General features: G+C 40.5%; 2 protein-coding genes across 2 annotated transcripts; both read right to left on the bottom strand.

Annotated features, from left to right (window-relative positions):
- Positions 1-11,496: 11,496 nt before the first annotated feature.
- LOC138910372 (uncharacterized) lies at positions 11,497-12,504 on the bottom strand. The gene is made up of 2 exons (XM_070201607.1): positions 11,966-12,504; positions 11,497-11,893 (listed from the first exon to the last, which is right to left on the bottom strand). Exons 1-2 carry the CDS (start codon positions 12,502-12,504, stop codon positions 11,497-11,499), a joined length of 936 nt encoding a protein of 311 aa, XP_070057708.1.
- A 776-nt stretch (positions 12,505-13,280) lies between these two features.
- Positions 13,281-14,066, bottom strand: LOC138910371 (uncharacterized). Its single transcript, XM_070201606.1, has one exon. The coding sequence runs from the start codon at positions 14,064-14,066 to the stop codon at positions 13,281-13,283; it is 786 nt and encodes a 261-aa protein (XP_070057707.1).
- Between the last annotated feature and the right edge of the window lie 13,521 nt (positions 14,067-27,587).

Raw genomic sequence — 27,587 nt, 5'->3', positions numbered from 1 at the left:
ATACTAGGGACCGTTACCCCCAAGTTAAGATCTTTAGCAAGCGAAAAGAAAATTTTATGTGCTAAAAGCCAAGGCTTAGTGGTTAGGATTCATTGTAAGGGTCAAGCGGTTATATGAACTGTGCCCACATAGTCCACTCTAGCCACGGCACAAGTCTTATGCGTCTTCAATCATATACCTTGCATATTAAGCAATGAAAGAAATTTCTACCTCCCTTGCGCTTTGTTACTGTGCATTTTGCTTCTTCGATCCTAGATCCTAAAATCCCACGGGCTACCCCTGCTCCGGGACTGTCAAGCCCATGGGCTACCCCTACTTAGGGACTGTCGCCCGATGAAAATTCGTACGACACGAGCTATCAAATCCCGGAGGCACCAAACCTATTAGGCAGTGCCCGAATATGAAAGGATATAACCACCCTAAAAACGGCTCGGAGACGTCCAAAGTTCGTAACCAGAAAGTAAGGCCCATACAAAAAATCAAAACATTCTAAAAGGTTAGCCTCGGCAAAAATATCGTCTAAAAACACTTAAGCATTTTAAAGACCTTCGGTTCTACCGAGGATTCGGAGCCACAAGCAATCCGAAGTTGCCTCAAAGTCGGCCTCCGTTCGGACCTCCGAAAAATGGATGCTCTAGAACTACATAAGATTTTATGCTAAGGCATTAAAAACAAAACACAAATAGAAAATTTCAAGTAGATGCTGGAAAAGTAAAAGACACGGTATTGCCAAAAAGGGGAAAATTTTATATACTCCAAAATATATTTACAAAGGAGTGATAGAATGACCTCAAAATAAACAAAAATAAATACATAAGGAAAAATTGAAAAAGAACTATGGCATCTACACCTGGTCTTCACCGGGGCTCGACTCGTCGCCAGAACCGTCGGAGCCCTCAGAACCCTCGGAGCCTTCGGGACACTTGACGAGTCCAAACACAATACAAAATTATTGCTCGCTAGTCAAAGATAGTATAGTTTAATTATCATCTCCACAGGGATTGGATTTAAACAGTGTTTGAATAATATTTAGTTGATTACTATCCAGGAGAATTAACACTTGATTTGATGGCTATTACTATGATTAACTGCTAAAAATTAAGTAATTAACAATTGATCACAAGAGACAGTAGATGATCAATGAGAGGAATAAGGGTATTTGAATAGATAGGTGCAAGATAACTGACTCGTATCTAATTCTTGAGTTAATTCACTCTATAATACGGTTGATTCTCACGAATCAACCGATAATCAGATTACACTTGAAGTTAATGTTCCTCTTTCGATTAAATGTTAATTTCAGTAATTAATCCAATTGAAGCACTGTAAACAATTACAATAATAATATGATGTTTATGATCTAAAGGGTAACTTCTCACGAATATTTCCCTATTTTCTAGTTCGATTAACAATTCAAGAGCCTCTTTCGATTACGTATTTGAATCATGAATTTAAACTAGAGCGTAATATGTAAAAAAATTCAATATAAAGCTCCTCTTTCGATTAAGCAAAATAATAAATAACTTCACAATACGAATTAAAACTCCATCAATCAATTCTAACAATTATCAAGAATTGAATCCCTAATCAAGTTATCAAAACACTATATCTGTTAACTCCCTAATCGAAATTACTTCATATCTATGGAATAAGACATCTCACATAAGTTTAAGAACAAAGAAAATATCAATTCTAATGATTCTATACAAACTCATGTATTGCACCGATTACAAGTTAAAATATTGATAAATTATTGAGTCTTCTTGCCTTGTTGGTTCTCCATCTTTCATAGGTCAAAAGTCCTCCAACAAACATGTTTTCGGTGTATTTATACCAAGTAGGAATGAACCCGGACAAAACTACCTTCTTTGAGCCGAAGTGGGAAAACCTGCAAACTTATTACACTTCATGCGTCACCCAGTACGTTCCAGGCTGCATAGCATCAATGTACTTTACCCTGTTGCAAACTCTTTGAACTCCGCGTGTCTGACAGAATTTTGCCTTAGTGCGTCGCACTATGCGTCGCATGCCGCGTCGCAGCATTGCTTTTTCTTGTCAGACCAAAGAAACCCAGTTTCTGAACTTGTCAAACTTCTGATGCATATTTGCACTAATGCGTCGCACAGTGCTAGGCTTTGTGCATCACCTTAGTCCATTTGTTCTGGACCTTGCACTTTCTTCCCACTTTCATATGCAACGCATGTGCATGAGCCCCGGATGCGATTCCGATTTAATTTTTTGGCTTTTACTCAGACTTCAAAGCTCCAATTATTCGATTTAGCTCCAATTTATCCTTTTAACTCAGAATCATTTCCTGTAAGGTATAAAACACGTAATAAGTGCAGATCACCACCATTTAAGCTCAAACACACATAAAATGCAGTAATTTAGAGTGTAAACTACGACTAAAACTCGAGTTTCTAGCCTACCATCAACACTCAGGCTCGTAGAGCTCCTTTTCCTCGGCCTCGAGTCTCCTAGCTTCCTCAATCTTGGCCGATACGTCAAAACTTCAGGCATGGATCTCTTCGAGGGTCTCTTTCCAAGATAGTCGCTTTATGTACTGAGAAATAGGTTGCCTCCAAGTTGGACCTCAGTGCATCATATTCTTATCCGAGGGCATCCCGTTCCATGACGACCGAGCTCAACTATGCCTGGAGATCATCATTTAGCCGAGACCACTTATAGGCTTTATCCTTCGCCACCCGAATTTGGTTCTTGGCCGATGCCAGCTCCGCTATTGCAGCTTCTTTCTCTGAAGCCAACAGGTCCATCCTTCCCTTTCACACCTAGTCTTGGCATTGACCTCATCCATCTCAGCTAGAAGTTGGTCGATCAGGTCTATCTTCTCTTGTACCTTCGAAGTTGTGTTGTTAGTCACCACAACTAACTGCTCATTTTTAGCCTCAAAGATCTTTACCTTCTCAACCATTTCGGTATGTTCCTGCTTTAGGGTCAATGCCTCGTTCTAGGCTTTTTCCAGCTTGGCCTGGAGAATCGGGAGGTCCTTGGGGGACTCGTCCTGCTGCTCACGAAGAGCCCTATACATGTCCTTTTTCCGGACCTGCTCTTCGAGCTCGAACTCAAGCTGGTTGATCTCCAAGTGGGACAGGAGGAAGCTTTTACGATGAAGCACTGAATCCTGAAAAACCAATGAAGTTATTAGGACAAATCTAAAACTAAACAAGGTTCACAAAGGGGTACGAAGGGTAAACGCCTTACCCGGTTCAAAACTTGTTGCACCTCGTTGAAGAGGCTCGACGTGCCTACTTCATTCATCTTTGCCTGGTCTTCCTCGGTCACCAGGCATTGGAGGTAGTTGGATACACCCACCGGAGCGGACAAGACCCGAGCGTCCGCCAGGGTCGTAAGAATAACACTCCTCTTATGCTCGGGGTCAACGCTTGGAGCGGGGAATTACTTCACTAGTTTTGGGCTTGAACTCGGCTCACTCGCTCCTGATGATGCATCCTTTTTCGGGACCTCCAGGTGACCAAGCCTGGAAAAGTCCTCCAGTGTAGCCATATCCATCCCATTGAAGAATGTGTTGAGGGCATCGTCTGGGCTCTGCGCCATCTCGATTGACTTCTCTTTGACCGCTTGGGCCTTTACGAGCATGGACTCGGTGTAGGAGGGCGTTTCCACGATATCAATGCCACTAGCTATGTAACGAACCGACCGGTTATTTTAAGCCCTAACACGTCGTTCGGCAGTTTGAGGCCATTAGTAGCTTCACTTCAGGTATTATGACTTATACGTGTGGTCGAAATTGGATTTCGGGAAGTTCAGAGTTGATTTAGAAAGAAAATTCTCATTTCGAAAGCTTTAAGTTGGAAGAATTTACTAAGGTGTGATTTCAAGTAAATGACCTCAGAGTCGGGTTTTGAAGGTTCCAACAGGTTCGTATGATGGTTCTGGACTTAGGGGTGCGTCCGGAAGTGGATTTAGAGGTTCGTAGGTCGTTTCGGGGTCACTTTGCGAAAAATGGAAATTTGAAGTTTTTGGAAAGATTGACTGAGGGTGAACTTTTTTATATCTGGGTCGGATTAGATTTTCGGAAGTTGGAGTAGGTTCTGGTACTATTTATGACTTGTGTGCAAAATTTGAGGTCAATCGGACGTGATTTGATAGGTTTCGGCGTCGTTTATAGAATTTGGAAATTTCAAAGTTCATTAGGCTTGAATCCGTGTGTAATTCATGTTTTGAGGTTGTTTGAGGTGATTTGAGGATTCGACTAAGTTCGTATTGGGTTATAAGACTTGTTGGTATATTTGGTTAAGGTCCCGGGGGCCACGAGTTGATTTCGGGTGGTTTACGGACCAAGTTTTGAAGTTGGAAGACTCCTGAAGTTTGGACTCAGCTGGTGTAATCGCACCTGCGGAAGTTTAATCGCAGGTGCGAGCCCGCAGAAGCGAAAAGGGAGGCCGCAGAAGCGGGCAATGCTAGGAAAGGCCTGGGCAGAACATACAAATATGGGACTTCGAGATTTTTCACCATTTTCACCACTTTGAGCTCGGATTTTGGAGGATTTTTAGAGGGATTTTGAAGTGATTACTTAGGTAAGCTCCTTGTGTCCATTTATCTTCAATAATGATGTTTCCCCACTGATTTTACACCTAGTTGGTGAGTTTTTGAGATGAAATTTGGGGGTTTAGGGCTAGAGAATTAGAGAGTAAATTTTGGGGATTTGGACGACCAAATGGTGTCGGATTTTAATAAATTTGGTATGGTTAGACTCGTGAGTGAATGGACTTTTGGGTTTTGTAACTTTTATCGGATTTTGAGACGTGGGCCTATGGGCCGGTTTGAGTCAATTTCGGATTTTGGCTTATAATTTCATGTTTTTCTTATGGAATTGATTCCTTTAGCCTATATTAATTGTATTGTGCTGCTTGTGGCTAGATTCAGGGCGTTTGGAGACCGATTCAAGAGGCAAAGGCACTTTGGAGTAGAGTTTTGCATGGTTTGAGGTAAGTAACAGTTTTAAATCTGGTCCTGAAGGTATGAAACTCCGGATTATTGTATTATGTGAGTATTTTGGAGGTGACGCATATGCTAGGTGACGGGCACGTAGGCGTGCACCGTGGGAATTGGGACTTGGTCCATTCCGTGAAACTGGAGAGTTGAATAAGCTTGTTGTTAGCTGTGTGCCCTTTCTGTGCTATAGAAATTTGATAGTGAATCATGTTAGAAATCATGCTTAGGCTATGTGTTGGTGCTGTAAAGACCCCCAGCGGTCGTGATACCTGTTGAACCTTCCTGCTTATTGTTACTTGTACTCAGTCATTGTATTACTTACATATTATACCTCAGTCTCTGTTATTCCCTGTTGATACATTATATCATTCTATTTTGGGTGATTCTCCTTTATTACTAAGGGCCGTGAGACTAGAGAGGTTGATGACTGAGTGAGGCCGAGGGCCTATTTGTGAGTTATTGATACCATAGCATGTGAGTTGTCCGTGCGGATTCTGATATGATACTATAGCATGTGAGTTATCCGTGCGGATTCTGATATGATACTATAGCACGTGAGTTGTCCGTGCGGATTCTGATATGATACTATAGCACGTGAGTTGTCCGTGCGGATCTTGATATGATACTATAGCACGTGAGTTATCCATGCGGATTATAGCACTTGGACTGTAGGAGCACCTACGGAGTCTGTACACCCCCAGTGAGCGCAAGTACCTATTGAGTGTGAGTATTGAGGGATGAGAGCTGAGTGTTGAGATATTGAGAGAGCTTGAGGGACTGTTGCCCTGAGAGGTTGCACTTGTTTCAATGTTGCTGCACTTAGATGATTTATGTCATTGTTCTGAAATTTTTAGAAAATACTGTATCCAGTTTTACCTGAACTTGGTAATGTGTAACTGACTTGACTTAAATTGCCGGAATTGAAACATGTCTACTTTCATTGCTGAAATTACTGAAATGAACTGTATTTGTATAGCTCGTCACTACCTTTCAGTTCCTTAATTATTATTGTTACTTACTGAGTTGGTTGTAGTCACGCTACACCCTGCACTTCATGTGCAGATCCAGGTGTTTCTAATCACGGAGGACGTTGATCTCGTGCGTGATTGAGTATCGGAGATTCATAAGGTAGTTGCCGGCGTTCGCAGTCCTTGTCTCTCCTTCCTTGTTATATTTTCTTTTTTGTATTGGTATTTTGACACAGACTCTTGTAGATACTGTTTCTTAGACTGGTTGTTTAGATGCTCATGACCTGGTGACACCCAATGTTTGGGGCTATTTTCCGCACTGTATTTTGAGTTTAACTCCTGTTTTTACGAAAACTCTGTCATGTAAAAGCTTTTTGACTTATCTTTTGTGAAACATTAGAAGTATTTTGGAGAAACGACTTGCCTAGTACCATCGATAGGTGCCATCACGACATGTTAGGATTTTGGGTCGTGACAAGATACCTCTTTCGGGACAGGAGTGGCTTCCCGAGAGGCCGCAACCTCCATCTCTCCCTTTGGTTCCCTATCTAGAGGGGATCTATATTGTGGTCATCTTTCCTGAGTGTTGCCTGCTCCCCCTTGTTAAGGGTCGACCCATGAGCAATAAAAAGGTCATCGTCCTCGGGCTCGTCCCTTAACCGACAGAGGGAATCGGAGTCCGGTACCCTGGACTTGGCGCTCTTTTTCATTTTTCGTACCCGGACGGTCACTTTCTTCGTATTCGCCTTGGCATCCGGAAAATCCGAGGAATTTCTTTTCTTATTCTTCTTCTTCTTCTTCTTTTTCTTCTCCTCCTTTGCGGCAACCCCGGGTTGTCCCGAAGTGGAGGGTTTGGCAAGAAAGGGCGGATCCTCGTCCTCACCCAACGGCTTGAGTTCGGTAGTCTTGGGAAAATCTGTAAGAAAAAAAGAGACTTAGCAATGCGTAAGCCAAAAGTACAAAAGTAACTATTCGGCGCTTCGAGAGCTTGCTCCATGCGCGCTCGGAATATGGCATCTGTTTGCAGATCCCCTCTATCTAGTCCTTGAAGCGGGGAATTGCATTAGGAACTTGGGCAACAACTGCACGGCGACAAACATAGGCTATGAAAGAAAAAACAAAAAGAAATGACAAATACTCAAGAAGGAAAATACTTACGGGAAATGTTCCACCTCTCAAGGAGCGGAAACTCGGAAGGGATGAGGTCTTCATTTTTTACCCGAGCGAACCTCCCCTGCCATCCTCGATCCCGGTCATCATCGATGCTCGAGAACGGAGCCTTGCTTGCTCGGCAGACGAGCTTGATAAGCCCCCATCGAAAGATTCGGGGACTGTATAGGCGAAGTAGGTGGTCGAGGGTGAACAGAGGGTCTTAAGTGTCGTTCACATAATGACGTAAGAGGATCACGATCCTCCAAAAGGACAGGTGGATTTGCACAAGGAACACCTCGCGCCTTTTGCAAAAAGCAAGAACTATGGGGTCCATCGGGGCAAGCGTCAAGGGATAAGTGTAAACACTTAAATACCTCCCCACGAAGTAGTGATGTCGTCATTGGGCTCGGGGACGACCATATCCTTACCCTCCTAGTTACAGTCCGCTCGGACTATGGATAGAGTTTCCTCAATAACAGAGCCTATGTATCTTCATGCTCCCTCGCCGCGGTCCTGTTGACTAGAGGCTTTCTCTACATTGAAGTTGTTCCTGATAGAGCAGCCCCTAGATACGAAGATCTTCATGGAGGGCTCCTGAGCCACCTCAGGAACGGCCACCTCGGCATATATGGACGGGTGAGAAAATGAAGGAGTAGCCTGCTGAGGCACTGACTTGGAGGTTTTTTCCATCGTAATCTGGGAAATATGAAGGTTTGACGAAAAATATAAAGGTTTGAAAAAAAATATGAAGGTTTGAAGATGGTATGAAGGTCTGGATTGAAGATCCAAAGAAAATGTATAAGGATTGAATATGAAGATATGAAGGTTCAGGGAGCAATGTATGAAGATTTGGAGGAGTTAAAAGCAATTAGAGAGCTCGAGGGTAAATTCTAGAATCGAAAAGTGGAAGAAGTGAAAAAGGGTCGAAACTTTTATCGAGGGAAAACAATCAGTGGGCGACGTTTCGCATTCAAGGACAGTTAATCGGTGACTGACACATGTCCGAAGTCAGAACGACGCGACTGATGGGACGTTTCGATTTACCCGTCATCTCGGTTATAAAGTACGAAGGAAGGAACCAGGATTCATCTATCATTTCCCATCATTTTGGTAAACCTACACTCTGAAAAATGAGGGGACTATCTGTGTACGGTTAAAATCGGGGGTAATGTCTACCCCGATTTCCCGGTGAGAGAACTGAATACGGGCACGGGGTGCACGAGATTGTAATCGAGGTTAGATACTCTTCGTATCGAGATCCAGGAAGAGTAAACAATGTGCTCGTCATCGGGTATGGTAAAGCGACACGTCCCGGGCCAAGAATGAGTTCTAAGACCTCGGGTAACACAATGAACGGTTACACGCGACGAATAGAGGGCCATAATATTCGGACCCAATCGGATATCACGACGCGAAACTCGCTCGATGTCAGTTATGGATCAGTAATTAACGAGAAAGGAAGATTTTTACGCGTAAAACTCTCCTACTATATAAATGGAAAGTTTTTCTTTTGTAACACATACTGTAACATGCAAATCAAAGCAATACAAGTTTATTTTCTGTCTTTTAGCTATTGATAAAGTTCTTGTTCACTTATCATGTTCTTCATTCACGATTGGACTCGAACAGAGAGTCCAATCGAGGGCAAGGTCACTGTTCAATCTAAATTCAGGCTTGGCCATAACATCGCAATTGGTTTGATCGCTTATTTCGTCTTTAATTCATTTATCTAATATCCTCAGTTATTCGTGTTGAACCAAACTACGTATGCTTAAAACCGCGTACAGATTTAATTATTATCCAATTTTGGTGTAAACAATGCTATATGGTAACCATGTCATATAGTGGGTTTACCCCTTAGTAGCAGAAAATCTTTTCCCCCTTAGTGGGTTTACTCGACAGGAATCCAAATTAAAAATGAATTGGGTTAATCAAATAGGTGAGTTTCAGACAATGGAGGAAGGAGAATGAAAAAAAAAAGAAAAAAGAAAAAAGAAAAAAAGGAAATCAATCAGAGTGTATGATGTTGCCCTGAAGGATTGTCTAGCACTTCACGTAATATTTGTTTAGTACCAATATGAGTTTAATTTATATATATAGGCCAATTTAAAAATTCTTTTACGATATTATCAGGTCATATAAAATATAATTACATGTAGTTACATATGTTAATTATAGGTTAGTTACCTAAAATCTAATTCAAGTGACCTACTACAACTATTATATGCACTGATAGTATAAAAAAAGTTTATAATATCTGTATACGTAAATTAAATCCTATAAATAAATGTGAGATTAAACTGAAGTTAAGCAATTCTCCGAAAAGACATTCTTGGAGAATATGTTTTGGAAGATCTGAAATTGGAAATAATGGTTGATCTTTTTTTTTTTTTTTTGGTAAATAAAGAAATTTTATTATCAAGTTGTAAAATTGTACAGCACAAAACTAAACTGGCTATCTGGAAGATTGGACAAAGTCCCAATTCCCAGTAAGCTACTCAACTACTAACAACCAAGTTCAGCTAATACAAAGGATACCAGTTCAAAGCTCTTAGCTTATTCTCAAGTTTGCATTTTCTACTTCCTCTACAAAAAAATGTCCTGCACCAGGAGTCTAATTATGACATCCACAGTTCTCTTCTTGTTCTGAAAGATTCTAAAATTTCTTTCTTGCCAAATATAATATACGCACCCAGCAAATGTCATTTTGAACACTTTAGCAGTAGGGTTGTTGCTTCTCATCTCAATGTTTGCCCATTCTATTTCCTCTTGCCACAACTTCAGTTGTCTATGAATGCGTTGCCACTTCAATATTCTACTCCAGATTTCCTTAGAAAAATCGCATTCAAAGAACAGATAGTCAATACATTCTTGTTCTCTGCTACATAGCATGCAAGTCTAGTCAACTGTTATCCCCCATTTTGCTAGTCTTTCCTTTGTACTTAACATGCCCTGTATAGCCAGGTTCAGGATAAATAACCATCTAGGCACAGCAAAGTAGTTACACATTAGTTTCCTCTATGGGACTTTAGTAAATTCCCCTCTCATTGCCTGATAAATTTTCTTTATAGAGAAGATCTTCATTTGAGTTACATCAACGATCCTTATTCCAGCTTGATCTAAGTACTTTTTAGCTTTAAGGATCTTATTTTGAATCCATGAGGCCTGCTTTGTCTCTACTTCCCATATTTGCCTCCCCTTTACATAATAAATGTGAACCCATCTCACCCATAATTTATTCTTCTTAGTACATAAGTTCCACAAGAGTTTACAGATTGCTGCCTTATTCCATGTTTCAATGTGCAAAACATTAAAGCCACCAACTGATCTGGGCCAACATACTTTTTCCCAGGCTATAGATGCTTTTTTTGTCAATTCCACCCCATCAGACCTTAAGAACATTCTACATGTTGTCTTAATCAGATGTACAATCTTCTTTGGGAGAACAAAAACTTGTGATCAAAACACTTGAATGAAGAATAGGATATTTTTTATCAGCTGCAACCTCCCAGCATAAGAGAGAAACTTTGAAGTCCAATAGGTTATTTTTTACAGCATCTTTTCTACTAACGGGTAGCATTGCACCACATAGAGTCTTTTAGAGTTCAATGGCACCCCAAGGTACCTAATAGGTAGTTCTCCTTTTGCAAACCCCAATATGTTAATAATCTCTTCTTGTACCACATTATCAACTCCCCTAAAAAATATAGAGCTCTTTTCACTGTTTGCCTTCATACCAGAGCAACTAGAAAAATTTAAGAAGCAACCAAACAATAGTTGTACTGATATCGCATCTCCTCTGCTGAATAACAATAGGTCATCAGCAAAACCTAGCTGAATTATCTGCAGTTTAGAACACTTTCTATTCAAGTACTCCATTACAAGCACAAAAATGAATGGAGATAAAGGATCTCCTTGTCTCAAGCCTTTCTTTGCCAGAAAAGGAGGACTGGGCTTCCCATTTATCAATATAGAATAAGAAACACTGCTTACACAAGTCATTATCCAATTAACAAATTTTTCCGGGAAGTTTAGGCTGACTAGAATTTGATTTAAGAAAGGCCATTTCACAGAATCATAGGCTTCCTACATGTCAACTTTAAGCATACATCTGGGTGAAATACTTTTCCTTTCATACCCCTTTACAAGTTCATGGCTAAGGATGATGTTATCAGTGATGATTCTTCCAGGAACAAAAGCAGATTGACTTTAGTCAATTAGATAATCCATGACCCCTTGTAGTCTGCTAATGAGAACTTTAGAGATGCTTTTTTAGTCTAAATTGTTTGACAGATGATGGATGTTTAACTTTAGGAATTAAGGTAACAGAAGTACAGTTAATGGCTTCGTATAGCTCATTAGTATGAAAAAAGTGTAATATAGCATCAGTTACCTCATCCTATATGATCTTCCATACTCTTTTATAAAACAAAGCATTGAATCCGTCACAACCTGGAGCATTTTGATCATCAATGTCATTTAAAGCATCTATTATCTCCTTTCTAGTCACTAGTAATATCAATTGCTTCTGCATATCTCTGGTTAAGCATTTACCATCCTGCATTACCCTTGGATTGATGGCTGGTAACTGTGTGGCTGCAGAACCCAATAATTGCTTATAAAACCCAATGATCTCTTCAGTGATAGCTTTCTCTGATTGAATCAATTCACCACTATTAGTAACCGGGCTCCTGCTCTTATTCTGAGCAACTCTATTCTTTATTGAGGCAAAGAAATAAGCTGTGTTATCATCACCCAACTGAAGCCATTGATTTCTTGATTTTTGCTTCGCTATGCTTTCCTCAATAAGCACCCATTTCTCTAATTGTTCTCATAGTTCCTTTTCCTGGTCAACAAGATCATTGTACTAGTTCAATATTCTCATATGATCCTGAACTGCTAGTAACTTGTGTCTTATAGTTTCCACCTTTTTTCCAATGCCCTGAAAATACGATACTGCCAATTGCTTCATTTCAAACTTAATCATTTTCAATTTTGCCCAGATATGTTCCATAAGTTTGCCCTGTCCAGTTTTATACCACCCTTCTTCCACCTTCATTGCAAATTTTTTATGGTCTGCCATGTAATTGAAGAACCTAAAAGGCTTAGGTCCCTTCTCTAAGTTCTCCTCTATTGTAATGCATAATGGACTATGGTCTGAAAAGTATGGTTCCATTACCACCATATCGAGGTGGGAAAACTGATTCATCCATTCATTATTTACCACTCCTCTGTCAATTTTGCTATGTATACTTTTATTTGTCCAGGTATGCTCTCTTCCAACATTTTTTATTTCAGTCATATTGCAGGTTCTCATGAATTTCCTAAAATCAGTAACCTCAGCCTCATGAATTGGATTACCGTTAATTCTGTCATCCACTATTAAAACTGCAATAAAATCTCCCATTACTAACCATGGGCCTTGTTGCACATTGCTAAGATGTTCTAGTTCAGACCATTACCATCTTCTGTCACCTATTGTATGCAGTCCATAGATTGATGTGAAACTAAACTCAATTCTTTTGGCAAGCAAGCAATCCTTCCCATGTATGTATTGGATATTTGAATATTCCATCTGAAAATACACTGTATTCGGATCCCATATTAGCCAAATTCTCCCTCTGGTGCCACTTTCATAATTAGTACTCCACTCCCATAATGGTGTTATTTTGCTGATAATCTTTTTAGCATAGTGTTCATTTACTTTGTGTTCAACTATAGCTATTAAACTAAAATTATTCATTCTCAAGAACTCCTTCATCTCCTTTTGCTTATACAACTTATTCAATCCCCCAACATTCCGTGTTATTAATTTTATCGTGAGATATTAGGTAATTTTGGGTCCCCATCCTTCCTACTTACACTACTCAGACCACTTTCCTGCATTTTCCGGGGCTGCTCTTGTATCCCCAAAGAACTGAACCCATTTAATGTAGTAAGCCCACTAGTACTTGGTTTATGAATATTGGCATTTTTAGCAGCAAATCTTCCTTTCACACTCTGCCAAGTTTCTTCTGGTGGTTGTTGTGACTGCATTGCATCCTGTGTGCCTTGAGTAGTTATTCTAGTTCCTTCCTTCAACACCTCTCCCTTGTCTCCCTCTATTACAATAGCAGTCCCTAACTTAGCTTTTCATTCATAAACTTTGGTTTTGTTTGGTAACTTGTGCACCTGCTTATCTTTCTATTTTTTCTTCTTCTCAGGAGGTTGTTTCTCATTTCTAGTGTTGCAATTATGTCCTACTTGCAAACATTCCTCACAATATTCTGGTATCCAATCATAACATACCTCTTGTTCAAAGATTTTTCCCTTAGGATCTTGGACTCTAATCATTCGAGGCAATGGAACGATGACATTTATTTTAACAAGAACTCTTACATATGAGATCCTTTCCTCCTTAGTCGTGCATTCATCATCATAGATTGGATTACCAAGCACACTGCTCATCCTACTCAACATCTCTATTTTCCAACAGTTTAGAGGTAGGTTAGGAAATTTCACCCATAATGATATCGTTTTCAGTACTTCCTCATTAAAATTGAAATCAGCTTCCCAGGCCTTGATTATAAGTGGTTTGTTATTTATTGTATGGGGGGCAGAATAGAGGACTTCATCTCTATCTTCTATATTACTAAATCTCACCACAAAATAACCATCGTTATGGAAGTAGATCTTAGGTTTAGAAGCAAAATTCCATTGTGTATCTATGAATCTCTCCAATTCTCCAATCGCTGGAATAGTTCCCTTATCCAACTCTTCTTGCTTCAACTGAACAATCTTCTCCCCTTCCTTAATCATCGGAGAAATGAAAGACAAACTCATACCCCTAGCAGGCAGTCTATTACCCGCAAATAAGCTTGTCCACTTTTGCTCATTCTTAGTTAGTACCTCCTTCTGGATGTCAGAAAGCTTAGGGTACTGCTCTTGAATTTTCTCCATCATCATTACATTTATCATCGGCTGCGTCATCCCAACCTGAGTCCGTGCTCTGTTTCCCCAACTACTGTCCTCCCTTCCTTTTTCACTGCAATTGAGTTGGCCGCAATACTTCGATTACCCACTGGAATTGTGCTATTGTTGCTTCGATTAATCTCTATCATAACTAATTTTGGGGTATTCCTCATCTCCATGGCTGATATCTGCAGCTCTTGCACTCGATTTGGAGGTGTAACACATTTTCCATTATCCCTGTAAGGTGCAACCAGTGGTGATTTGGAAGTTCCTAATCCCATAATTCTTTCATCTCTTAGCTCTGAAATCAGCTGCTTGTTTGCAGATTTACGTGGTCGTCTGTAACGACCCAACCGGTCATTTTGAGTGTATTAGTCCTGATCCCTTATAACTGCTTCCCCTTATCTTTTTGGGCTTATGTGATTTTCCGAGAGGTTGTTGTTGTGGTTTTGGAGTGAATTGAGACACTTAGTCCCAAAAACGGAACCTTAAGCCTTAGAATTTTGATCGTAGTCAGACATGTATAAAAATGACTCCTGAATAGAGTTTCATCGGTTCCGTGGGTGATTTTGGACTTAGGAGCATGTCCGGAATATGAATTGGAGGTCTGTAGTTGATTTAGGCTTGAATTGACAAAAGTCGAATTTTGGAGATTTTGTTCGGTAGTGGACTTTTTGGTATCGGGGTCGGATTCCGATTCTGGAAGTTGGAGTAGGTCCGTAATGTTGAATATGACTTTTGTACAAAATTTGATGTCAATCGGACATGGTTTGGTGGGTTTCGGCATCAGTTGTAAAAATTTAAAGTTTCAAGTTCATTAAGTTTGAAGTGGAGGGTGATTCGTGTTTTTAGCATTATTTGATGTGATTTGAGGGCTCGACTAAGATTGTATGGTATTTTAGGACTTTTTTGTATATTTGGTTGAGGTCCCGGGGGCTTCGGGTGTGTTTCAAATGCTTAACGGATTGAATTTGGACTTAGGCAAATGGCAAAAGCTTCTGGATTCTGCTATTTTCGCACCTGCGGTGGAGAAACCGCAGGTGCGGGATCGCACGTGCCGAGTGAAGGGCGCAGGTGCGCTGTTGGTCAAGAAGGTCTGTGAGCGCATGTGCGGAAGTCAAGCCGCAGGAGCGGGCTCGCAGGTGCGGCCCAAAGCTCGCAGATGCGGTCCCAGCCAGTGACGGAGGCAGAATTTCCGTTAAGGGGTTCAAAAAAAAAAAGTTAAAAATCTGTTGTTAGTGGGTATTGAACCAATGATCTTACAAAGATCTTGAACCACTTTGACCAGTGGGTATTGAACCAATGACCTTATAAAGATCTTGAACCGCTTTGACCACTAATCTATGCTTTTGGGCTGTGTCAAGGGGATTCAAAATATAATATATAGAGGTAAAAACAGATTTTATCTTATATATACAGTGTAATTTTTCGGCGAAGGGGGTTCGGGTGAACCCCCTTCCGCCCCCCTAAATCCGCCTCTGGTCACAACCATTTATGCCATTTTCGCACATGCAATGAGTTTTCCGCAGAAGTGGTTGAAGGCTCGCAGAAGCGATTTTGCTGGGCAGAAAATAGGATTTCGAGAGTTGTTTTCCCATTTCGATTTTGGGACTTTGAGAGCTCGGATTGGGCGATTGTTTGGGGGATTTTCAGAGAAAACTTTTGGGTAACGATTCTTAACTCATTTATGATTATATTCTACTAATCTATGGTTGATTTCATCATTTAATTTCGGATTTGGGTTGAAATTTTGGGAAAAATAGGAAGAAGTTCTTCAACTAAGATTTTGGGTTTTGATTCAGATTTTAATATCGGATTTGGATAATTTTGGTACGAGTGAACTCATGAGAGAATGGGTGTTCATATTTTATAACTTTTACCCGATTCCGAGATGTGGGCCCGGGGAGACTTTTTGGGGTGATTCTCTAATTTCTTGCTTTAGCTTTGATTTCATTAATTAGATTAATTTCTTATACTTGTATTTAAGGTATGTAATTGATTTTGGCTAGATTTGGGCCATTCGGAGTCGGATATTTGTAGAAAAGGCATTGTTACCGATTGATTAAGCTTGGTTCGAGGTAAGTGGCTTACCTAACCTTGTGTAGGAGAAATTCCCTTATGATTTGGTACTGTTGTAATATGTGAGCACAGTGTACGTGAGGTGACGAGTATGTACACGATCTATTTGTTGTAAAAACTCGATTTATGTTTTTTACTGAGTAGCAACCTGTTTCCCTTTAATTTTAGTTATACCATTTAAATGAGTATTAATCTGTTTTCATTCTTAATTGAGCTATTCCAATATGTGTAGTTATCCTATTTAGTCTAATATCGCATGTCTACATGCTTTAACTACTTATTTGAACTCTATGAAACATGCCTAGTTGATTTCATGCTTTTCATTGTTCTTTATCATATACTGTAGAAATCTTACTGTTAACTTTTGTCGGTTTGAGCTGTGTGTTTACTTTTGAGATTACGAGGCGGTACCTCGGGAGTTCTCCCTATATATTTACTTTTAAGACTACGAGGCGGTTCCTCGGGAGTTCTCCCTACACATTTACTTTTGAGACTACGAGGCAGTTCCTCGGGAGTTCTCTCTGTATATTTATTTTGGGACTACGAGATGGTATCTCGGGAGATCCCCTGTTGTTATACCATTTAAATGAGTATTAATCTGTTTTCATTCTTAATTGAGCTATTCCAATATGTGTAGTTATCCTATTTAGTCTAATATCGCATGTCTACATGCTTTAACTACTTATTTGAACTCTATGAAACATGCCTAGTTGATTTCATGCTTTTCATTGTTCTTTATCATATACTGTAGAAATCTTACTGTTAACTATTATATTTGTCGGTTTGAGCTGTGTGTTTACTTTTGAGATTACGAGGCGGTACCTCGGGAGTTCTCCCTATATATTTACTTTTAAGACTACGAGGCGGTTCCTCGGGAGTTCTCCCTACACATTTACTTTTGAGACTACGAGGCAGTTCCTCGGGAGTTCTCTCTGTATATTTATTTTGGGACTACGAGATGGTATCTCGGGAGATCCCCTGTTGTTTACCCCTGTGTGTTGCACTGTTGCCTTGATGTGTTTCCTTTTGTTAAATTCTAGTCTCTTATTATACTGCATATTCTCCGGCTTTATTTATTATATACCAGTGGGCCTAACCTGACCTCATCACTACTCGACCGTGGCTAGGTTTGGCACTTACTGGGTACCGTTGTGGTGTACTCATGCTACTCTTCTACACATGATTTTTTGTGTGTAGATCCAGGTGCTTTTTATCAGCCCAGCTACTAGCTGAGAGTGCTTGCTGTTGTACGAAGACTTCAAGGTATATTTGCCACGTCCGCAGACCACGGAGTCCCCCTCTATTCTCTCCTATGTCATTTACCTTCCGTACTTCTCTTGTTAGACTCTGGTGTATAGAGATCTAGTTTCCTTCTGTAGCTTGTGACTTATGATGTTTCGGGTTTTGGGAAGACTGTGTATTTATAGAGTATTGGTTATTGTACATGTCGAGCAACATTATTACTAGTTATTTAGTTATCCACTACTGTTAGTTGCCAAGTTTTACTTCTGTTTTGTTATTTTTCGAAATTTGTTACGACTAGGTACCGTCACGACGTTATACGGAGGGAGTTTGGGTCGTGATACCGTTCCCTCCCCATTTCCGTCGAGGGCGCAAGATAGCAAGCACGCTATAGTGCGCTTATAATAATAATGGCTGAGTTTATGGGAGTCGCCCCATTCATGCAGCTCTTCCAGTCGCCAGTGGTATTCTGGTCCCTGCTAGGCCCCATGAGCCTTATTATGCACCTCCAGTTTCTAGTGTGCCTCCTGCTCGGGGTGCTTTTAGCAGCCAGTCCAGCAGACCTAGCCCGAGCCAGTCACAATAGTCACGTACTCCGAGAGCTTATTTTGAGTGTGGCGAAACTCGCCATATGATGAGGGATTACCCCAAACTTAGGAGGGGTGCACCTCCACAGACTTCTCAAGCACAGCGTGCTCCACCGGGTCCTCAGGCTATGATTCCAGCACCAGCTACTGCCCCACCTGCTCAGCTAGCTCGAGGTGGAGGTCGGGAGGTCGAGGTCTCCCGATAGGGGGAGGCCAGGCCAGATATTATGCTCTTCCGGATCGTACACAGGAAGTTGCTTCCGACTCTTCTGTCATTACAGGTATTGTTCTGGTCTGTCATAGAGATGCGTCAGTATTATTTGACCCAAGCTCTACATATTCCTATGTGTCCTCTTATTTTGCCCCGTATTTGGGCGTATCTCGGGATTCTTTGAGTTCCCCTTGTTTATGTGTCTACTACTGTGGGAGATTCTCTTGTTGTGGACCACTTGTATCGGTCATGTTTGATTTCTCTTAGTGGTTTTGAGACCATAGCTGATTTATTATTACTCAACATGGTAGACTTTGATGTTATCTTGGGCATGGACTGGTTGTCGCCCTATTATGTTATTCTTGATTGTCACGCTAAAACCGTGACGCTGGCTATGCCATGATTTCTACGATTAGAGTGGAGAGGTACCTTAGAGTATACTCCCAGCAGAGTTATTTCATTTCTTAAAGCTCAACGAATGGTTTAGAAGGGGTGTGACGCGTATCTAGCTTATGTGAGAGATGTCAGTATTGATACCCTTACAGTTGAGTCAGTCCCAGTAGTGAGTGACTTTCCAGATGTGTTTCTAGCTGATCATCTGGGTATGCCGCCCGACAGAGATATTGATTTTGGCATTAATTTGTTGTCGGGCACTCAGCCCATCTCTATTCCTCCATATCGTATGGCTCCTCCTGAGTTGAAGGAATAGTTACAGGAATTGCTTGATAAGGGATTCATTCAGCCCAGTGTGTTACCTTGGGGTGCTCCTGTCTTGTTTGTAAAGAAAAAGGATGGTTCTATGCGTATGTGCATTGATTATCGCCAGTTGAACAAAGTTACAGTGAAGAACATGTATCCTTTGCCTCGTATTGATAACCTATTTGATCAGTTACAGGGTACCAGAGTGTTTTCCAAGATTGACTTACGTTCAGGCTATTATCAGTTGAAGATTCGGGAGCCAGATATCCCAAAGACTGCCTTCAGGACTCGGTATGGTCACTACGAGTTCCTTGTGATGTCTTTTGGGCTGACCAATGCCCCAACAACTTTTATGCACTTGATGCACAGTGTGTTCCGGCCTTATATTGACTCGTTCATCATTGTGTTTATTGACGATATTCTGGTGTACTCCCAGACTCGGGAGGATCATGAGCAGCACTTGAGGACTATGCTTCAGACCTTGAGAGAAAAGAAATTATATGCGAAATTTTTAAAGTGTGAGTTTTGGCTAGACTTAGTGGCATTTTTGGGTCATGTAGTATCGAGTGATGGGATTCGGGTGGATCCGAAGAAGGTGGAAGCAGTGCAGAGTTGGCCTAGACCATCATCAGCTATGAAGATCCGGATTTTTCTTGATTTGGCGGGGTATTACCGTCGTTTTGTAGAGGGATTCTCATCTATTGCAGCACCTATGACCAGGCTGACCCAGAAGGGTGCTCCGTTCATGTGGACAGAGGAGTGTGAGGAGAGCTTTCAAAAGCTCAAGACAGCTTTGACTACAGCCTCAGTATTGGTATTGCCTACAAGTTCGAGGTCTTATACTGTATATTGTGATGCGTCGCGGATTGGTCTCGGTACGATGTTGATGCAGGATGGTAGGGTGATTGCCTATGCATCTAGATAACTGAAGGTGCATGAAAAGAACTATCCTATCCACGACCTTGAGTTAGCAGCTATTGTTCATGCCTTGAAGATTTGGCGGCACTACTTGTACGGTGTCCCTTGTGAGATTTACACCGATCACCGGAGTTTGCAGCATCTGTTCAAGCAGAAGGATCTTAATTTGCGTTAGAGGAGGTGGTTAGATCTGCTTAAGGATTATGATATCACTATTTTGTACCACCTTGGGAAGGCTAATGTGGTGGCCGATGCTTTGAGTCACCGGGTAGAGAGTTTGGGGAGCTTAGCATATCTACCAGCAACAGAGAGGCCATTGGCGTTTGATATTCAGGCTTTAGCTAACCAGTTTGTTAGATTGGATATTTCTGAGCCGAGTTGAGTATTGGCTTGTGTGGTCTCTCGGTCTTCTCTTTATGATCATATCAGGGAGGGTCAGTATGATGACCCTCTTCTGCTTGTCCTTAAGGACACGGTCCAGCACGATGATGCTAAGGAGTTCACTATTAGGGATGATGGTGCATTGAGGATACAGGGCAGACTATGTGTGCCTAATGTGGATGGTTTGCATTATTTGATTCTCTAGGAGGCTCACAGTTTGTGGTACTCCATTAATCCGGGTGTCGCGAAGATGTATCAGGACTTGAGGCAACATTACTGGTGGAGAAGAATGAAGAAGGACATAGTGGAACATATAGCTTGGTGTCTAAATTGCCAACAGGTGAAGTATGAGAATCAGCGGTCAGGTGGGTTACTTCAGAAGTTAGAGATTCCAGAGTGGAAATGGGAGCAGATCACTATGGATTTCGTTGTTGGACTCCCACGGACTCAGCGGAGGTTTGATGCAGTTTGGGTGATTGTGGATAGGCTAACCAAGTCAAATCATTTCCTTCATATGATGACTACCTATTCTTCTAAGCAGCTGGCTCGAATTTATATCCGCGAGATTGTCACGCTTCATGGAGTATCGGTATCTATCATCTCTGATCGGGGTACGCAGTTTACATCACGGTTCTGGAGGGTTGTACAGCAGGAGTTGGGTACTGGGTTGAGTTGAGCACATCATTTCACCATCAGATGGATGGACAGTCCGAGCGCACTATTCAGATACTAGAGGATATGCTCCGCGCTTGTGTGATAGATTTTGGGGGTGCTTGGGATCAGTTCTAGCCATTTGCGGAGTTTGCCTACAATAACAGTTATCAGTCGAGCATTCAGATGGCACCGTATGAGGATCTGTATGGTAGGCGGTGTCAATCTCCAGTGGGTTGGTTCGAGCCGGGCAAGGCTAGATTATTGGGTACGGACTTGGTTTAGGATGCCCCAGAAGATTCATGATGTTGCATTCATGGTTGGAGAGCGGGTCTTGCTCCAGGTTTCGCCTATGAAGGGCGTTATGAGGTTCGGAAAGAAGGGCAAGCTGAGCCCAAGGTTTATCGGCCCATCTGAGGTGTTACGACGTGTTGGGGAGGTTGCTTATGAGCTTGCCTTGCCTCCCAGTCTTGCAGGGGTCCATCCAGTATTCCATGTTTCTATGCTCCGGAAGTATCACGGTGATCCGTCTCATGTGTCGGATTTCAGCTCAGTCCAGTTGGACAAAGATCTATCTTATGTTGAGGAGCCAGTGGCTATTTTGGACATGCAGGTTCGAAAGCTGAGGTCAAAGATCATTGCTTTCATGAAGGTTCAGTGAAGGGGTCAGCCGGTCGAGGAGGCGACTTGGGAGACCGAGCATGATATGCGCAGCCGTTATCCTCATCTATTTACCACTTCAGGTATGTCTCTATGCTCATTCGAGGACGAACGATTGTTTTAAGACGGGAAGATGTAACGACCCGGTCGGTCATTTTGAGTGTATTTGCCCCGATCCCCTATTAACTGCTTCCCCCGTATCTTTTTCTGCTTATGTGACTTGCCGGGAGGTTGTTGTTGTGGTTTTGGAGTGAATTGGGACACTTAGTCTCTAAAACGGAAGCTTAAGCCTTAGGATTTTGACCGTAGTCAGAACTGTGTGAAAATTACTCCGGAATGGAGTTTCGTCGGTTCCGTTAGCTCCGTTCAGCGATTTTGGACTTATGAGCGTATCCGGAATGTGAATTGGAGGTTTGTAGCTGATTTAGGCTTGAATTGGCTAAAGTCGAATTTTGGAGATTTTGACCGGTAGTGGACTTTTTGATATCGGGGTCGGATTCCGATTCCGAAAGTTGGAATAGGTCCGTAATGTTGAATATGACTTGTGTGCAAAATTTGAGGTCAATCGGATATGGTTTTGTAGGTTTCGGCATCAATTGTAGAAATTTAAAATTTTAAGTTCATTAAGTTTGAAGTGGAGGGTGATTCGTGTTTTTAGCATTGTTTGATGTGATTTGAGGGCTCGACTAAGTTCGTATGGTATTTTAGGACTTGTTGGTATATTTGGTTGAGGTCCCGGGGGCCTCGGGTGTGTTTCGGATGCTTAACGAATTGAATTTGGACTTAGGCAAATGGCTGAAGCTTTTGGTTTCTAGTATTTTCGCACCTGCGGTGGAGAAACCGCAGGTGCGGGATCGCACGTGCGAAGTGAAGGGCGCAGGTGCGCTGTTGGTCAAGAAGGTCTGTGAGCGCATGTGCGGAAGTCAAGCCATAGGAGCGGGCTCGCAGGTGCGGCTCAAAGCTCGTAGATGCGGTCCTAACCATTGAAGCCATTTTCGCATCTGCGATGAGTTTTCCGCAGGTACGGTTGAAGGCTCGTAGAAGCGAGTTTGCTGGGCAGAAAATAGGATTTCGAGGGTTGTTTTCCCATTTCGATTTTGGGATTTTGAGAGCTCAGATTGGGCGATTGTTTGAGGGATTTTCAGAGAAAACTTTTGGGTAACGATTCTTAACTCATTTATGGTTATATTCTACTAATCTATGGTTGATTTCATCATTTAATTTCGGATTTGGGTTGAAATTTTGGGGAAAATGGGAAGAAGTTCTTCAACTAAGATTTTGGGTTTGGATTGAGATTTTGACATCGGATTTGAATAATTTTGGTACGAGTGAACTCATGAGGGAATGGGAGTTCATATTTTATGAATTTTACCCGATTCCGAGACGTGGGCCCGGGGAGACTTTTTGGGGCGATTTTCTAATTTCTTGCTTTAGCTTTGATTTTATTAATTAGATTAATTTCTTATAGTTGTATTTATGGTATGTAATTGATTTTGGCTAGATTTGGGGCATTCGGAGTCGGATATTCGTGGAAAAGACATTGTTACTGATTGATTGAGCTTGGTTTGAGGTAAGTGGCTTGCATAACCTTGTGTGGGAGAAATCCCCTTAGAATTTGGTACTGTTGTGATATGTGAGCGTCGTGTACGTGAGGTGACGAGTACGTACACGGACTATTTATTGTAAAAACTCGATTTTTTTTAACTGAGTAGCAACCTGTTTTCCTTTAATTTGAGTTATATCGTTTAAATAAGTATTAGTCTGTTTTCATTCTTAATTGAGCTATTCTTATATGTGTAGTTATCCTGTTTAGTCTAATATCGCATGTCTACGTGATTTAACTGTTTATTTGAACTCTGTGAAGCATGCCTAGTTGATTTCCTGCTTTTCCTTATTCTTTATCAGTATAACTGTAGAAATCTTGCTATTAACTGTTGTATTTGTCGGTTTGAGCTGTGTGTTTACTTTTGAGACTACGAGGCGATACCTCGGGAGTTCTCCCTGTATATTTACTTTTGAGACTACGAGGCGGTTCCTCAGGAGTTCTCCCTGCACATTTACTTTTGAGACTACGAGGCGGTTCCTCGAGAGTTTTTCCTGTATATTTATTTTGGGACTACGAGACGGTATCTCGGAAGGTCCTCTATTGTTTACCCATGTGTGTTGCAATGTTGCCTTGCTGTATTTCCTTTTGTTAAATTCTAGTCTCTTATTTACTGCATATTCTCCTGCTTTATTTATTATATACCAGTGGGCCTAACCTGACCTCGTCACTACTCGATCGAGGTTAGGCTTGGCACTTATTGGGTACCGTTGTGGTGTACTCATGCTACTCTTCTGCACATGTTATTTTGTGTGCAGATCCAGGTACTTCTTATCAGCCTTCCTACTAGCTGAGAGTGCTTGCTGTTGTACGGAGATTTCAAGGTATACCTGCCGCGTCCGCAGACCACAGAGTCCCTCTCTATTCTCCCCTATGTCATTTACCTTCCGTACTTCTCTTGTTAGACTGTGGTGTATAGAGATACTAGATTCCTTCTGTAGCTTGTGACTTATGATATATCGGGTTTTGGAAAGACTGTGTATTTATAGAGTATTGGTTATTGTACATGCCGAGCGACATTGTTACTAGTTATTTAGTTATCCACTGCTGTTAGTTGTCAAGTTTTACTTCCGTTTTGTTATTTTTCGAAATTTGTTAGGCTTACTCAGTCGTAGAGACTAGGTGCCGTCACGACGTTATACGGAGGGAGTTTGGGTCGTGATACCGTTCCCTCCCCATTTCCGTCGAGGGCGCAAGATAGCAAGCACGCTATAGTGCGCTTATAATAATAATGGCTGATCTTGATATATATATATATATATATATATATATATATATATATATATATATATATATATATATATATATATATATATAACACTTGCCTCCTAAGATTTATGAACGCACCTCTTCGTAACAAAATTAAATTTATATGACATTCTAGTTGTCCAATTTACAAGTTCTACTTCTAAAAAATTTGTTGTTTATCTCAAAATTATATATCGGCACTTTCTTAAAAGGGTATTTATAGCTTTTAAGATTTACATAACCACTTTTTATTGGAGAAGTTCAAAATTTTCATTACCCGATAGTACTAATCTTTTGCATGTCCGGTGCCGAAGTCAAGGAATGATTAAGCCGACAACCCCTAGACTATGTAATATATTTATCTGCTGGATTTTCGAGTATTTTACTAGAGGTTTTTGATATCCTTATGTAATTCCTCCGAAGCACACATACTCATGTGCAGGACAAGTAATACTAAAGCGAGCTCCCCATTCATTAGATAGAGAAGATCACCAAAACTTCGTAATCCAAAGTCGAGTTTATGCCAATATCAAGAGCTCAAATCAAATTGGTATGTCACAACTTTCAAAACTAAATTAGTCCTATATTTATTCTTTAATTGAATTTTTTTTCTCATATGAAATTACAGAAAACAATCCATTTTAAGTTAAATATCATCAACTTTGAGTCATATATCACTGACGCAACTAATGAAACTTGAAGGATCAAAACTATTGAAAGTATAATTAAGACACTTTTAAACTTAACATTTTTGTTATTTTCAATCTGTGACTTCTCATGTTCTTGTTTAGATTACATTACTCTTTTCGGGAATTTTTTGCCAGAATCTTTCTTCAGGTAATGCGTTTTAGTGTCACTATTGATAACATATTAACATACTTAGCAATATTTATTTGAATATGTAGGTTTATATTTCTTGATTATGTAAAGAACTGATCAATTATCATGATTTGGTTGATGCGACATTTTGGGCATACTGAAAATTAAGTCTCTGTTTAAGGCCAGGGTTGTTATGATTTTCGTATTGCTCCTATATTTTTATATTGTTTTGCTTAATTCAGAACAAAATTCCAGTTTTTCTGTGTTACTTTTTATTATCTGGTTTAATATATTTGTCATTTCCCCCTTCTCTCAGGTCTGTTTATATTGTTGGCTCTGTTTGTTTCTAATGCATGTTGATTTATATCCTGCATTCATATAAAATTTTATTTACAAAACAAGTATTTTTGTTGTGTGTAGGGGTGGCAATTTGAGTTCAAACCAATTTAATCCGCCCCGCCTGCCCAAGGTTGAAACGGTAATTGACTCACCCATTCGTTGAACTCAGCTCATCTTGACACAACACATCTTAGCTCATATAAAGTTGTGCTGATTTGTAGTCCAAATTGATCAATGAGTAACATTGTTAAAATATCTTAAAAATAATTTTGTTTTGTTTAATATATTATATATGACCATAACCAAAAAAAAAAGTTTTATTTAATAATTAAAAAATTCATAAGAAAATCACACACATTAATTAAAGCTTGATAAGAGTTGGGCGAGTAGGGTTGTTGGCCTGAGTAAGTTTGTTTTGATAATTGACAAAGAAACACATACATAAACCATGTCCATACACAATGTACATAGGACACGGGCAGATTCAAGCACAAGGCATGCACGTGAAGGAGATAAGAACAACTGGTTATAGCTGATATCTCCTGAACGAAAAGGTTGTATAATTGATAAGGAGTAGGACTCCTTACTTAAAGAGAACTCTATCTAAGATAAGGGAGGAGTTAGAAGTTGAAGATAACTAGAACTCTTCCACCAAGGAAGAGTATAGCATTATAACTCTAGTTATTTCTTATTCTACTAACCCTATATATATATATATAGGGTTAGTAGAATAAGAAATAACTAAAGTTATAATGCTATACTCTTCCTTGGTGGAAGAGTTCTAGTTTTATATATATATATATATATATATATATATATATCAGTTCGTTCTCTTTTACAGGAGACGCATAAACGCTGAAGTTAAGCAAGAATTAAGAGCAAAATAGCAAGACATTTTAAAAGCAATTTCTGTGTGATTCAAGCGTGCGAACTTGAAACTACATGAACTAGATAGAAGAACCAGTTCCTAGTGTCTGTCTTTTATTCTAGTTTCATTGTAGTAGGACTTTTGAGTTGTACCTTTCAGCTTTGTCTAGAAGCATTTATACTAGGTATTCTGAGTGTATTGTTCAAGTTAGAGATAACTTGAAATGGTCGTAACAGCCTGAGGCTGGTTGCCACAAAGGGTTAGAGGTAATCCTTAGGATTACAAGAGTTTTGTAAACGCTGTTTTTGGCTCAGTGATTTAATGAAGTGTTGGAAAAAATCCTACTGGGTAGTAGGTCGTGGTATTTTCACCTTTTGAGCCAGGTATTTTTTACGTAAAAATACTCGTATTTTTTACTTTCTGCACTTATTATTCCGCAACTATAGTGTAAGGAACGCATAGAAGAACCAGGTTCTTCGATAATCCAGTGCACAAGAAAATTGGACACCACACAAATCACTCCCCTCTTGTGTGGTATGAAGTATAAACATCAATTGGTATCAGAGCGAGTTATCTTTGAAGAGTCTAACACCTTTGGAGAAGATCAAGATGAGTGCACCACCTTGAAATTGGGAAGGGTAATTCACGGCTAGGCCACCACTCTTTAATGGCCAGTACTACTCTTAGTGAAAGTCAAGAATGAGAGATCACGTTCAGGGAGAGGACTATGAGCTATGGGACATTGTCACTGATGGTCCACTAGCTACCTTGAAAAAAAATGTTGAAGGAGTAGATGTGCCAAAGACAAGAGCTGTTTGCAATTCTCAGGATCTGAAGAAGTGGAAAAAGAATGTCAAAGCCAAGAAGTATCTTGTTTGTGGACTTGGTCTAGATGAGTACAGTAGAATCCAAGGTTATTCTACTGCTAAGCAAATTTGGGACATACTGGAAGTGGCCCATGAAGGAACAACTTAGGTGAAGAGATCTAGAGGAACTATATTGTACTCTCAGTATGAAAACTTTGCTATGAAGGATGGAGAAACCATTTAAGAGATGTACACAAAATTTACTACATTGACAAATAAACTAAAATCTCTCGAAAGGATTATCTCTGAAGAAGAAAGAGTTGAGAAGATGCGTATTAGGGTCTTTCTAATTACTTAGGAAAGCAAGATCACTGTCATCCAGGAATCAAAGAATATTTCTACTCTCCCTCTCGATGAATTGATGGGAA

This window comes from Nicotiana tomentosiformis, chromosome 4 (genome assembly GCF_000390325.3).
Source record: "Nicotiana tomentosiformis chromosome 4, ASM39032v3, whole genome shotgun sequence".
NCBI lineage: Eukaryota > Viridiplantae > Streptophyta > Magnoliopsida > Solanales > Solanaceae > Nicotiana > Nicotiana tomentosiformis.
This window is presented reverse-complemented; position numbering and strand designations above follow the sequence as displayed.

Bases quoted from the DNA above. Each gene is read 5' to 3' on its own strand.
- LOC138910372 (XM_070201607.1), bottom strand. From the start codon at position 12,504: ATGGGAGATTTTATTGCAGTTTTAATAGTGGATGACAGAATTAACGGT. The intron at 11,894-11,965 runs GTACAATGATCT...TATTGAGGAAAG, and splicing joins CATATGAGAATATTGAACTA to CATAGCGAAGCAAAAATCAA.
- LOC138910371 (XM_070201606.1), bottom strand. From the start codon at position 14,066: ATGACGCAGCCGATGATAAATGTAATGATGATGGAGAAAATTCAAGAG.